Source organism: Barbus barbus (assembly GCF_936440315.1).
Source record: "Barbus barbus genome assembly, chromosome: 30".
Taxonomy (NCBI): Eukaryota; Metazoa; Chordata; class Actinopteri; order Cypriniformes; family Cyprinidae; genus Barbus; species Barbus barbus.
The window spans coordinates 18063411-18078200 of record NC_136758.1 but is presented as its reverse complement, the minus strand read 5'-3'; the positions used below and the strand labels follow the sequence as shown (position 1 = coordinate 18078200).

The window sequence follows — 14790 nt, the reverse complement described above, 5'->3', positions numbered from 1 at the left end:
AACAATTGCAATACTGTAATGTAGTTCTGTTGAACATATAATGCTTGTGTTTAGGGTTCAGATGGTTGATGTGATTGTGAAGTGCAATAATTGTATGTGTCTATGCTGGCATTGGCTGTAGAAACACCGAACAGGTCTCTGGTTCATTGGCCTTTGTCAACCAGCAGTATACTGCCGCTCAAAATTTGGGATCAAGATTTTTTTGTTTTTTTTAAGGGAGTCTCTTCTGCTCTTCAATTTATTCAATCAAAAATACAGAAAAAATAGTAATATTGTGAAATCTTTTTGCAATTTCTAATATTGGTTTCCTATCCAGTCTTCAGTGTCACATGATCTTCAGAAATCATTCTAATATGCTGATTTATTGTGAGTGCTGCTTCCTATTGCTTTTTGGAACATACTTTTTTCTTTTCTTTGATGAATGCAAAGTTAAAAAGAGCAGCATTTGTTCAAATTAGTAAAGACTTATATTGTTAGAAAAGATTTCTATTACTTTTTATTCATTTAACACATCCCTCCTGAATAAAAGTATTAATTTCTTTAAAAAAAGAAAGAAAAAATGTACTGGCCTCAAACGTTTGAATAGCATTGTATATTGTAACACTAAATGTATTTGTTAAATGCTGTTCTTTTTAACTTTTTATTAATAAGAGAATCCTAAAAAAAATATATCACAGGTCCCAAAAAATATGAAGCAGTACAACGGTTTCCAACATTGTTTATAATTCAGCATATTAGAATTATTTCTGAAGGATCATGTGACACTGTAGACTGGAGTAATGATGCTGAAAATTCAGCTCTGATCACAGAAATAAATGATATTTTAAAGTATATTAAGTTAGAAAACCGTTATTTTAAATTGCAATAATATTGTTCTGTCAAAAATGTCATAGATTTTCTTTATCAATTAACTTCTGTTAACTAAATTAAATCAACATTTGGTGTGACCATCCTTTGCGTTTAAAACAGCTTTTGCCCTAGGTGCAGAGTTTTTCAGGTAGCTTTGCAGGTAGGTCTCTTGTAGCATCTTGGAGACGTTGCCACAGTTCTTCTGGATTTAGTCTGTCTCAGTTTGTTCTGTTTCTTCATGTCATTCCAGACAGACTGGATGACGATGAGATCAGACTCTGTGTGGAGCACTGCAATTTGTTTTTATACCTTATTAAATGTATGTGCCATTTTATATCAAATATTATGTCAAATGTTTTTTTTATTATTATTAAAAAGGTAAATTCATTTAGAATGTATGATCAAGTTCAAGCTGAGCTTTATTGTCATTCTGCTACATGTGGGGACATACAGTGGAACGAAATGTCGTGCCTCGCAGGACCACGGTGCTACATAAATACAGACATACAACAATGAAGTAAAAAAAACACTATAAACCTATACACAACTAACCTACTGACAGATTTTAACTATAAGTATACTATATATTAATATTTACCCTATACAAACTAAAAAAATAAAAGACAAAAAAATACAAACTATACGATTGCTTCACATAAATACTGTACATGTGCAAAGAGAAACATTTTGAGTCAAGCAGCTGGTTGGGGAACAGTGCAGGATGATTTGTAGTGCATGAGCATGTAAACATACATATATTGCGGAGTCTTTTGAGGGATTGTGTACACGCCAGTGTGTGTAAAGTGTCTAGTGCACATAGAGGAGAGTGTGTTACTACAGGTGGTTTGTACAGACCCACTCACCTGTGTGTAGCACACTTCGAATTGCACAAAAAAAGTTCCATACAGTTTTTTTTGTTTGGGGTGGGGGGTGGTCCATGTTTCAGGAGGTAGGGGTTTGCATGGGGTTTCAGAGGGGGGCGGGGTGGTTTGAGTTCAGGGCTCTCACAGCCTGGGGGAAAAAGCTGTTGAGCAGTCTGGCGGAGCAGGCTCTGATGCTCCGGTACCGTCTTCCTAATGGTAGGAGCTGGAAGAGACTGTGGGAGGGATGGGTGGAGTCCTTCACGATGCTGTTGGTTTTGCTGGAGCATCGTGCAAGGAAAATGTCCAGGATGGAGGGGAGAGGGGCACGATGATCTTTGCAGCTGTGTACACTGTCCGCTGGAAGGTCTTGCGGTCAGCAGCACTGCAGTTCCCGTACCAGACAGTGATGCAGCTGGTCAGCACACTCTCAATTGATGCCCCTGTAGAATGTGGTGAGGATGGGTGGAGGGAGACTTGCTCTTTTCAGCCGGCGGAGAAAGTGTAGGCGCTGTTGTGCCTTTTTGGAGAGTGACATGGTGTTGGTGGTCCAGGTGAGATCCTAATATACATAATGATACATTGATACTTATTATATAATCAATGATAATAATACATAGCCTATTATATTTTTAATGACTCTTTGATGAATGGAAAGAATAAAAAAAAAAACATAATATATTTGAAATGGAAATCTTGTAACATTTATAAGTGTCTTTACTGTCACTTTTTATCAGTTTATGCAGCCTTGCTGAATAAAAGTTCTTTCAAGAAACATTGTGACCCATCTGTGAGGAAACATAGAGCCATTATGAAAAACTTTGATAAGATCATATGAAAAGAGAATTGCAGTAGAGCATGTCAACTAGCCTAGAGGAAAAACACAAGTCCAAGTTGGAATGGAAATACAGAAGAGAGGATAAAGAGAGAGAGTTTCGGTATTTCAGAGTGAGAGATGACTGGAAACAGATTGTTTTCAGTGCGCCATGTCAAACGCAGCATGATGCTGTAGGGCATGAGGCTGTGTGTGTATGTGTTCTAGAAATGTAGAGAGACAATGGAGCATCTGTGCATGGTTTCTGTGATGCTCTCTTGCTAGTTTCCCAGACACAGTTTAAGTCTAGTCATTGGTTAAAATGCTCTATCAGTGGTGATTTTCCACAGAAAATCCTTTTCGGGGGGCGCGGACGTTTCTCTGTTCCTGGGAAACTGATACATATAGTAATCTAGAATAATCCAGACACACAGCAGGAGATTGTTCATCCTTCTGTCTGCTCTATATATGAGGGCAGTGATGTTCTGAAGATGAGACGCACACAGCACCCATGCATAAACGCACACCTGTCAGATTGCGGTCAATCCTCTTACTGCTGATAATCCAATTCAAGTTTGCGAGTCCTGGTTTCTGTGTGTATTCTCTCTCTAAATCCTGCTCAGGTGTCCTGAAACCTTTTTCTCCTTCTATTCTAACAGTCCGTTTATCTTTAAACCCGTAGGTCTATCTGTGAGTCTTCACTTTGTGTATTGTGAATGTTGTACTGTAAGGTGTATTTGTGCTTTAGTGTGAGGGATGAATTGAACTCCATTATCTAGTGCACACACCCTTGCCTCTCAAAATCAAAGCAGTGAGTTAGTTAGTTTACTGCTGGGTTAGGCTGTATGTGATATGTGTATCAATTGATTTGCAGCATCAGTTGGACTTGAGCTCTTTGCTGAGAAAGCTGATCAGCATCTTTCTCTCTTATTTCTCATCTGATCTTATTCCCTGTTGGGCCTCGTGTGTTTTAGATTCGATTTCTCTGTAGTTTATTCACAGCAGAGCTGAAGTCTGAAGCTTTGGTAGCATTTCTTTTAGATATTGTGCTTTGTTTAATATTGTTTAATAATTTTTTTTCTCTTGTGTTTTTTTTTTTAGGCAACCGGACAAGCTAGTTGTTGTCTGGACACGCAGAAGCCGAAGGAAATCATCCAAGGTGGGTAATATTACTTTTTTTCTTTTTTATTAACGCAGTTGCAAACAATACCTTAAGTATGTTTACATGTTGAGTAACTAGTGGGTTACTATAGTTGAGCTACATTCTTAATATGTAATATGATGGATTAAATACACATCACAGATCAAATTTTGGAGCAAGCACAACGCTGAAGACAGTTGTTGCCCAATTAGCAATGTATACATGCTAGACGATGTTGAGCTAAAATTACATTATCTAGGTCTGGGAGCCTGACTTAACAAAACCAGACTAATATAGTAAGAGCAGTCTGACTGAAGTGTTTGTGACATTTTTAGCTGTAGTCCAACTGAAATCATCTTTTAAATATGCATTTAATGATTGAGTTAATGATGTGAGTTTGGGATGGCACAACTCCTCCTGGTGCTGATATTGGCTAAAACATTACGCACATTAACTTTAATGCATCATTAAAGCTTTATGTAACAACTTATCACTCCAAGTTCACTGCAAAAAAAATCTTGTTTTCCATTTCAAATATCTAATTTACTTGTAGCAAAATAACCTTGTTTTATGCTTCATGCTAAGTTCTGCCAGTGAGGTAAGAAAAATGTTTAATGTTAATGTTTAAAAATGTTTGGTAAACAAGACAGAAATACTGAATAGGAAAATAATTTTCCAGGGATTTTTATTGTAGCAGTGACTAGATTATTGTATATATTTTCTGTTTTATTTTGTATGAGTAAAGCTGTTAGTTTTAATGAATTTCATGCAACTTTTTTCATGCATTTTTTGTTTGCAGTCTCATAGCTGGCAGCCTGGCATCAAAAATCCCTATAGAGGAGTGGTGGTGTGGCCTGTTCCAGAGAACATAGAGATCACGGTCACACTATTTAAGGTAAAAACATGCATTTACACAAACACAAAAAACAGTCTCTCATCTACCAAGTAGGCCTAGATGTTATTGGGGCCAGTTGTAGCAGTTGGCTTTTTCCCAGAAGCTGATTGGTTGGGATCGCCAGGTCTGCAGGTGTCTAGACGTCCTGATGCCACTCTAATTTAACTGCCACAGTCCAAATTTTAATCCCCTTCTCAAGTGTGTGTAGCAGAAACTGACACGGCAGCAGGAAGTCTGTGCTCAGTATTTTAGTCTTTTTGAGATCTGCTGACAGGCATTTTTTACATCTGGCAAAAGTGAAGTGAGACCTTACATACTGAATTGTTAGACCCATGTGCAGCCAAAGAGGAAGTACACATATTAGACAAAGAACGAGAGAGAAATTTGTAGATCTGAGGTTCCTCCTGTTAACAGCACAAAATTATATGTAATTATGAACATGTATGATGAAAGTTTAGAATTCATCCATTATTTCATCAGTTTTGATGTCCTCAGAGGGGCAAAAGAGCTGACTTAAAACCACACACACATACCCCACACATGCAAGTTACGAGCTAGCGCTGACAGGCTGACCTGGTGTTGAATATCCTCTAACAGTCTCCACATTGTGTTTACAAAGGTCACACACACACAAAGTGCTTGTCCAAACATTTTCCTTATCAGCCCTGTCCTCACCAAACCACACTAACACACACTAAACAGTGTCATGTACAACTACATCTCCCAGAGTTCATTGCAGTGGGTCAGTTTGGCATTCATGAGTTCATGAATGTTTAATTTGTGTACAGAACAACAGAACAGCAGGTCAAGTGAACCTATATGTATTTGCATCCTCATATGCACATTTACCATACTAATAAACCTGATTCAACTTTGAAATAGGCTCACAACAGAGATCAGTGTGACTTGTATGAGACAGAGCACTTTGTGACCGGTTGCACTGCAATTGGCCATTATAATACTGATGTAGCCAGATGAAACTTTGGATGAGTCATTATGCAAACATCTCTACATAATTTTTATGTTTCACATTTTATTTCTCAAGAAATGCAGATCTTGCTTTGATTCCTATTGTTGATCAGTAAATGGAAATTGAGCTGATCTGTGACACTAAAAATAGGCTTTATTCTGAGACTTCTTTAATAAGCCTTGTCGCAGTTTGTATGACATTAAGTCATTTCCACATTCTGTTTTTTCAGGATCCCCACGCAGAGGAGTTTGAAGACAAAGAGTGGACCTTTGTCATTGAAAATGTGAGTGCTTTTATTACACATTTGTGGTTCTGGTGAGTTGTGCTACGTATGTGCAGCCTGACACCTAGTGCTCCAACAGAGTAATCACACTAACGTTACAGTTTCAGAGTGCCAGGATGAAGAATGACTGTTTTGAGGCAGAATATGTTTGTGTCACTTAGTGCCTGTTGTTCACTCTTAGTTGTTCATGTGGTTTGACAAGTGACTGTTGTTTGGCTGAACTGCAATGCTTAGTATTTGGATTAATTTTTTTTTCGTCTCTTAGTTTAAAAGCAGGTTATTTGTCTGGCTGTTTTTTCAGAACCCGATCAAGCTGTTATTTCAGCAATACACACAATTTTAATGCAAATACTTTTTTTGCTCTCGTATTGCGTTGATTGTTGGAAGCGTTTGTCTTGATTGTGATTTGTGTCTTGGATTCTTTTAAATATCCCTCTGGTGTTTCACAAGACTGCTGTTGTAGATCTTTGCAGTGCGATTGGCTAGCTGGAGACCATGATTGTCAATAAACATGGCAGAGCTTGGCGTCTGGTTGGCTAATTATCTTGTGGCTGGTTGGACCACACTTTCATGACAGGAAAAATAAAAAATAAGTCTTTCAGGGCCTCTGACTGCTTTTGACTGCTCATTTATACTGAAGGAGAAGATACTTTGCAGTGATTGGAATCTCTCTGCATGTATTTTATATCCTCGAACACACAGGGCTCTGAAGGAAAAAACACAATTTGAGACTTAACTCCGCTATAATAAATGCTGAGAGAGAATCTGGGGACACGTGCTGAGCAAAACACTTCAATTAGGGATGTTATCTTTGTATGATATCGCTGCTTTCTCTCTCTTTTAGCAAGCCTCTGATTAGAGATCAGTAAACATCACAAGCTGTTCAGTGGTCTTGTCTGAGCTGTGTTTTGTGGTTTCCTTTGCCGCAGAAGACTAGCGTAAGCTAAAAATACAAGTTTTTGCTCCAGTTTCATTACACCTTTATTTTAATGACTCCCTTTCACATATTCAGAATGGCATATTAGTTAATTACACTACCATTCAAAAGGTTTGTGTGAGGGAGAGGGAACACTTTTACCCAGCAAAGATGCATTAAACTTCTTAATTTCATTACACGCTCATTTGAACTTTCATCACGTTTATCAAAGTATCCTAAAAAAGTATACATGTCCACAAAAATATTAAGCAGCACAACTGTTTTCAGCTTTGAAAATAAGAAATGCTTCCTGAGCACCAAATCAGCATATTAGAATGATTTCTGAAGGATCATGTGACACTGAAGACTGGTGTAAGGAAAATTCAGCCTTGCCATCACAAGAATAAATTGCATAATAAAACTATATTAATATATTTTAACATTTCAAAATGTTACTGTTTTACAGTATTTTTGTTCAAATATAATAATAATATGCTTTGCTGAGCATAATAGTTAAAAAAACAAAAATGAAAAAGTCTTACAGACCCAAAACTTTAAAATGGTTGTCTAAGAACGGTAGAATACTACAGCTTGAAGCATTTTTAGAATTGCCAACTAATCTTTTATTTATTTCATTATTTGTTTTTTTTTAAACAGTTATGCAGTATTTGCACTACACAAGGTTTCCATTCTTAACATGGCATCTGTCCAGACAGGGCTGTCCTATCCATCTGTCTGCTCAGCAGACACATGCACAAACATCAACACACAATAATATACTCCCATCACAGGTCCATTGTAAATGTCTCTGCTGGCAAGCACTCGTTAATGTCTCTGTTCTTATGAGAGACTGATCAACTTTTACACACTTGAGATGTCTTAATCAGCATAAACACACATTTCTGTATGTGGGATGACTATATTTGTGATGTGAGAATAATAGATGAAATGCTATTCCTTTGTGTTTGAGTTATGTGCACACAGATGGGGAATGGTTGAGGGGAGAGTGAGAACACCAAGCATAAGATCTGAATTCCTCTTGTGTATACACACCTCACTAATAACAGACTGATCAAAGACATGTCTGTCATCTAACACCAGCATTGAGATGAGACGAGATCCACATACACCAGGTTCCCACAAACTTTCTGAATTCCTCCTTCCACAAACATAAACACTCATCTCCCACAGACTCTCTCTTTCCTCGATCTCTCACTCTCTTTCTCTCAAACCCAGACACACACAAACTTGCATTTTTGCAGTTTAAAAAAAAAATTGAGTTGATACATGTTTGCCATATTTATTAATTTCAATCCATTTTACTCTGACATTTTAATTGATGATAATAGTACAAAACGACAAAAAGAATAGAAAATGTCAGACTGTCACAGACTAAACTGTAAACCAGATTTCAAAATTTTTTTTTTCTTCTTGAGCTTTGACAATCGAAAAAATTTAATTTTTTGCTCCACACACTGGTTCATTCTGAAACTAAGGAAAACAGAAGAAAGAATGAGAGAGCGAGAGGAGTATAAAGGCGGGAGAGGAGAAGAGCGCATTCCAAGAGAGACCGACATCAAAGCTCCTTGAGCTGCCCTATTTGGCACCACATTTCTCTGTGTGTATTTGAGAGAGAACAGTGGCAGCATTTCCAGCAAATTCAGTCTTTATTCCTCATATCAGTCCTGTGTTCTGTTTAACTCTGGGTTTAAACCTGCAGAGTTGTGTCTGTAGTTTGTTTCTGTGGTTTTGCATTTGTGGAAATTGTTGTTTGCCATTTTTTTTTTTTTTTTTTCAACTGGAGTCATGCTACTTACCAAAATTGCAGACATCAACAATGTAGTCTCTGGACTTATCTGTGAAGATTCCTATAAGGTGCATAATGGAAAATGGATAATGGAAAAGCAGAGTTGTACAAGGAATATTCCAAAATTCTGTCATCATTTACTCTGTGAACTGTTGCTGTATGGAAAAGTGTTGAAGAATCCTCAAAGTTTCATTTTGGAATAGAAAAATAATGTCAGAACTATTATTTTTGGACGAGCTATTTCTTGCTCATTTCCTCCTCCAGCCGCTAGAGGGCAGCATGTGATTGACTACAAATAGCTTATGTTCACAAGTCCTGGGTTAGATACTAGGAACAATAGGAAAGATGAAACAATGTGAAGTAAATGTATACATTTCACAATAAAATAAGAAAGAAACGTTTGTCAAAGCAGAATGATTCACTTCCTGTTGTTCAAGCATTGATTGATCTTGCTTCTGCTCTATCTTCCATCATTCTTTTTTATTCTTTTCTTTCTCTCTCTCTCTCTCTTTCTGATGATCTACTTCCTTTTGTGGACTTCGTCCAAAACATTTAAAGTTATTTCCACATCAGTTCTCCTCTGCCCAGGGGTCCTCGCCACGGCTGCGTCTGCGTCAGGAGTACATTATGTGGGCTACTGGTCCTCTCACTGCCCCTGGTCCTGCGCTTCTCTGGAGACCACACAGAATAATTCAGCCACCCAGCCAGGCATGCTGAGCAAAGCTGGTGTGGAGAATGAAATAGAAAAGTTTGTGTGTCTCTCTCTAGGGATTAATCTGAACTGAATGTAACTGGCTCTCAACTTTTATTGCTGCTTTGCTTTGTGTAATTTTGTCAGATCGGAGCCTCAGACGCAAATGGATTTCACTTTAAATGGGATATTAACCTGTGCGCTCTTATAGAGGATTTATTTTATTTTATTTTATTTTATTTTTAGTGAATGTGTCCCCATTTAGTGTGCTCAATAGGTCTGCAGTTTAAGTTCGAGTTTAATTTTCATTTTGGTCAAATCCAGGGATGCAGCAACATTCAATTTCATGTTGTGGCTGCTAACTAATAAATAGTCGATTTTAAAAATTGTTTACATTTAAATTAATTATAAATTGCTTAAAAACTAAAAGAAAATGTAATATTTTCATTAAATTGTTAGTGCTTTTAAATATTAATTGTTATGTAGTGGTGTTGAATGAGGCAAACTAAATGCAAAAATAGGAATGCAAACGTTTTTGTAAATGTTAAATGGTCCTATTAATTTATTTCCCTCATAATTTTTTGGTGGAACATGTGGGAAAGTGCAAGATGTCATTTATGATGGTCTTGGGAAGTGTTTTCAATGCATTCCAGTAAAGACACATTTAGGTTATTGTGTCTTCAAGTAACAATAGCAAGTTGCTAATCGACCTCAAGATTTTAACAGAAAAGTATAATTTTAACAGTTTTCCAGGATTAAGTGGCCATCACTCAATTCCATGAACAACCAATACACTGAGAGCATTAGGTACAGATATTGATCTACCGTTTCACGGGATGCGTGTATGTATACAGAATACTGTGCGTGTGTGTGTGTGTGTTTGTGTATACCATGCTCAAAGTGCTCTAGAAGTTTAAAGGGGATAAGCAAGTTTTATTTTCAGTGTTTTTTCAGTGTATTTTCTTATATACTTATGTAAGTATTTTCAGTGTTTTGTATTTTATACATATAATGTTCAAAAGTTTGGGGTCAGTAAGGTTTAATGTTTTTGAAAGGAGTCTCACAAAGACTGAATTTATTTGATCAAATGTACTGTAAGGGTAATGTTGTTAAATATTACATTTTCAAATATTTGTTTTAATATTTTAAAAGCTAATGTGAATTTTTATCAGCTATTACTGCAGTCTTCAGTGTCACATGATCTTTCAGAAATCCTTCTAATATGCTGATTTGGTGCTCAAGAAACATTTCTAATTAATATCAGTATTAAAAAACAGCATTTATTTGAAATAGAAATCTTCTATAACAAGTGTCTTTACTGTCAATTTTGATCAATTTAATCCATCCTTGCAGCATAAAAGGATTTATTAAAAACATAAAAAATCATACTAACCACAAACTGAACTGTAGTGTGTATATCAAACTGTGAGCTATGTACTATTTTTATATCTGTAAATGTTTTCAATTCACTCAGCATCGGCAGCTGTGAGAGTTCATTTCAGAGTCTGTATGTGTGTGTTTGCCAGTCAGATTAACAGGATTCTTAACAGAGTTGGAGATCAGATGTAAGGCAAGGTCACACTCTAAGCCCACCTCACACATGTACACAAGCAAAGATATCCAAAACAGAAACACTCTATGTTTTGCCCCACTACTGTGAGATGGAAGCAGGAATAAACATGCACACATGTGTGTTAATCTGTTTCTCAGTTCTGAGGTCACACTGCTGCACACAAACTCTCTCAGGACACTCTGTGTATGTGTGTGTGTCTGCTGCATTTCTGTACTGCTTTGAGCTGTAACATCAGATGAGCGCACACACACTTTTCTTCAGTGTTTGTGTTTGTATGTCACTGGTCCTTCATTCTTTGTCCACAGCTTTTTTTCTTTTTTTTTTAAAGACTGTTGTCCATTCATTCTCACTTGCCTGCCTTCACATTTCTTTTTATCTCCCTTCATTCTGCGTCTGTCCCTCCTTCTCTATCTCTTTCCTCGCATCTCTGCCATATTTATTTTTCTCTTTCTTCTTAAGATGGTGCCTGCTGATGGAGACGGATCTTAGTGGCTCTGAAAAATATTCCTCAAAGCCAAATATTTATCCACAAACTTGACCTAGGTGTTCCCCCTCTCTCTTTCTCCAGATTGCTTTCTCAGATTGCACTTACAATACCATCCCCAAAGTTATATATTAACCATGTAGTTATAGTCAAAAAGCAGTCAGATCATTAGTATTGTTAGATTCAATGATATCAATGCTGTAAACATTGATGCTAATGTGATCTAAAACGTCTGATCTCTCTTTGCATACTTTCTCAACATAATCTGCTCTTTTAGGGTTAAAGCACTGGAGTGTATTGAACATCTGCGAGTGACTCATGGCCGTTGAATGTTTCGGTCGATGCAGTTGAAAAAAAGTGATTTTAAAGCGTTTTAATCCCTCTGTTTTTTTTTGGGATTTCAGCTACCCTTACTTTATCTGTTTGTTTTTGTTTTGTTTTGTTTTGCTTCAGTAGTTTCGGTTTGTGAACGGATGCCTAGCATGATAAAGCGATTTAGAGCTGTGGACCAATCGCACTGTTGTTCGCCTTCAGAAACACTTAAAGGAAATGCAAACACACAACGTTCATCCAGTATCTTGTATGGACATCTGAAAACAGAAAAATGGGATTAGTAAAATTAAAAACCTGAAAGAGAGAGAACTAGGCCTGTCACGAGAACAACTTTTTGTTGTGTGATATATTGCCCCAGAAATAATTGCAATAAGCGATTTTATTGTAATTTTAAGACCATTTTATGCCACTTAATCATAATATAACAGCATAATAATGCAAGAAGGCCTACACACTTTCAAATGACAACTTTTAAATCTTAAAAATATTTAGATCATGGAAATTATGTATCAAAATATTATACACCTTAAAAAGCTTGCATAAATAGTAAAAAACAACCAAAAACCATTTTCTAACAAAAAACGCAAAGTAACAAGTAGAAAAAAGAAAAATGCACAAAGAACTTGTATGGAGATTTTTTTTTCCATCTACAGATTTTTCCCTGACCTTGCTTTCTCTGTAAATTAAGTGTGCACATTTGCTGAAAAACACAATCACTACTTAGCAGTCAGATGTCTATATGCACAAAGGCACAGATCCCTAAACAAGGCCATATCTGCAGATTAAACTTTTTTTTAAATTTGAACTAGCTCCTCATGACTACACAGTGTTATGTACGAGAAGCTGCAAAAGACACAGGTGCAAGTGGAATGCAAAAAACATGGTGACATAAATTTTTATGTAAATATAATAAAAAAAAAAACTTTTGGACATATGCGAGAAAAGAAAGGAGGGATGACGTCTGTTTAATTAACTGTCTGTTTGAGCATAATTTGATTCAGGCAGGTAATCTGTAAAGTATCTTAAAACTCTTTTAAAACCATAGACTCTGTGTGATGGATTAAACTTATTATGTCGGTCTTAAACGGCTTAAAACTCAAGAGCCAACACAGATACGACCCTCAAAGCCTGTGGGACGGCACTACCATAGAACCTGCTTTACGACAGCATGACAGAAGCTCCTAGAGCAGCTCTGATCCTGAGATTCCTTCAGACTCTTAGCACTCGCAGATTGATTATTAAAGAGTCTGAATGTTGTGTTGGAAAAAACAGTCGCTTTTAGTCAATTCACTCGGCAGTGCATATTGTGATTTTTCTCCCATCCGTTTTTCCTCTCCTAACCTTACAGTGAGACAGTGATCTTAGCTGGTCATGATAAACCTGTTGTATAATTTAACTCTCACTGGCTTTAGTGTTGTGTCAGTTGGCCCTGTGGCACTTACACACACATCTATAATTCCCCTTATCGGCTCTAAAATAGTGTTATCCAATGGTTAGTTCATGGACTAAAGTCTGCAAGTGCTGCACATCAAATAACTGATTATGATGCATTTCTTCTGTCAAACAGGGTAACTGTCCGCTGTCTCAGAAGGCACACACACTCAGCGTTTTTCCACCCAGTGCTGATAACTGTCTGCTTTATACCAGTGATCGACTCACTGAGCATTAATTTAAGTTAGTGCTGTCGATATAATTACAGCTGTGTGTGTGTGTGTGTTCATGTGAGGTGGAAACTGATGAGCTGGCACCTTTAAAAATGGGATGTTGGGTGTTAATCCAATAAATCTGTCTCTCTGGTGTGTGTATGTGTGCTTACCTGCCTCTCTGGTGTACATTGTGTGTGTGTGCTGGAATGCTGCAGTGTTAGAGGTGTTACATAGCAGTATTATTTTTGGCTGAGAGGATGGAAGAGGGCTGGAACGGGCTTTGTGACTTTAAAATGTGGCCATTTGATTGTATTTTTACTTTTTATTTTTACTCATTACTTTTATTATAACATTATTGGTCACACTTGATTTTAAGGCCCAGTTCTCACTATTAACTAACTATTAAAGGAACACTCCACGTTTTTTTTTGGAAATAGGCTCATTTTACAACTCCCCAAGAGTTAAACAGTTGAGTTGTACCGTTTTCGAATCCATTCAGCCGATCTCCGGGTCTGGCGGTAGCACTTTTAGCTTAGCTTAGCATAGATCATTGAATCGGATTAGACCATTAGCATCTCGCTCAAAAATGACCAAAGAGTTTCGATAATTTAACTATTTAAAGTTTGACTCTTCTGTAGTTACATCGTGTACTAAGACCGACGGAAAAAGAAAAGTTGCGATTTTCTAGGCTGATATGGCTAGGAACTATACGCTCATTCCAGCGTAATAATCAAGGAACTTTGCTGCCATGCCGTGGGTGCAGCAGGCGCAATGATGCCTGAAAGTAGTATACAGCTAGGTAACTAGTTATGATATAGCTGGGGACTACTTTCAGGCGCTGCACCTTTAAAATGGGATGTTGAGTGTTAATCCAATAAATCTGTCTCTCTGGTGTATGTGTGCTTACCTGCTTTACGACAGCATGGCAGAAGCTCTTAGAGTCAAGCTTTAAATAGGAAAATTATCGAAACTCTTTGGTCATGTTTGATGACCAAATGCTAATGGTCTAATCCGATTCAATGATCTATGCTAAGATAAGCTAAAAGTGCTACCGCCAGACCCGGAGATCGGCTGAATGGATTCAAAAACGGTAAAACTCAACTGTTTAACTCTTGGGGAGTTGTAAAATGAGCCTATTTCCAAAAAAAGTGGAGTGTTCCTTTTAAAGGGATAGTTCACCCCAGAACTAAAATTCTGTCATTACCATTATGTTGTTCCAAACCCTTAAGAAATTCTTTCCTCTTTGAAACAACACAAATTAAGATATTTTTGATGAAATCCGAGAGCTCTCTGGCCCTCCATAGGGTCCTACCACGGTCATAAGTACTAATATACAGTCAATATGCTAGTAATATACATGCTAATAAGCAACTAGTTAATAGTGAGAATTGGTCCCTATACTAAAGTGTTACCTTATTATTATATTGCTTTTTATAATACTTAATCATTTTTCTTATCCTTACTTTATTTTAATTGCTTATTTACTCAGTTTGCTCCATTTTTACCTTTCTGTTTGCAACTTTCGTTG

At 37.0% G+C, this 14790-nt stretch overlaps 1 protein-coding gene across 4 annotated transcripts in view; it reads left to right on the top strand.

The window, feature by feature from the left end:
• Window positions 1-14790, top strand: part of ehbp1 (EH domain binding protein 1) — a 134600-nt gene that overhangs the window by 16684 nt on the left and 103126 nt on the right. For all 4 annotated transcript variants that reach the window (XM_079386533.1, XM_079386532.1, XM_079386531.1 and 1 more), the window contains exons 3-5: window positions 3625-3682; window positions 4464-4559; window positions 5759-5812. In XM_079386533.1, the coding sequence (XP_079242659.1) occupies window positions 3625-3682; window positions 4464-4559; window positions 5759-5812 (208 nt within the window). The remainder of the gene's footprint in view (window positions 1-3624; window positions 3683-4463; window positions 4560-5758; window positions 5813-14790) is intronic.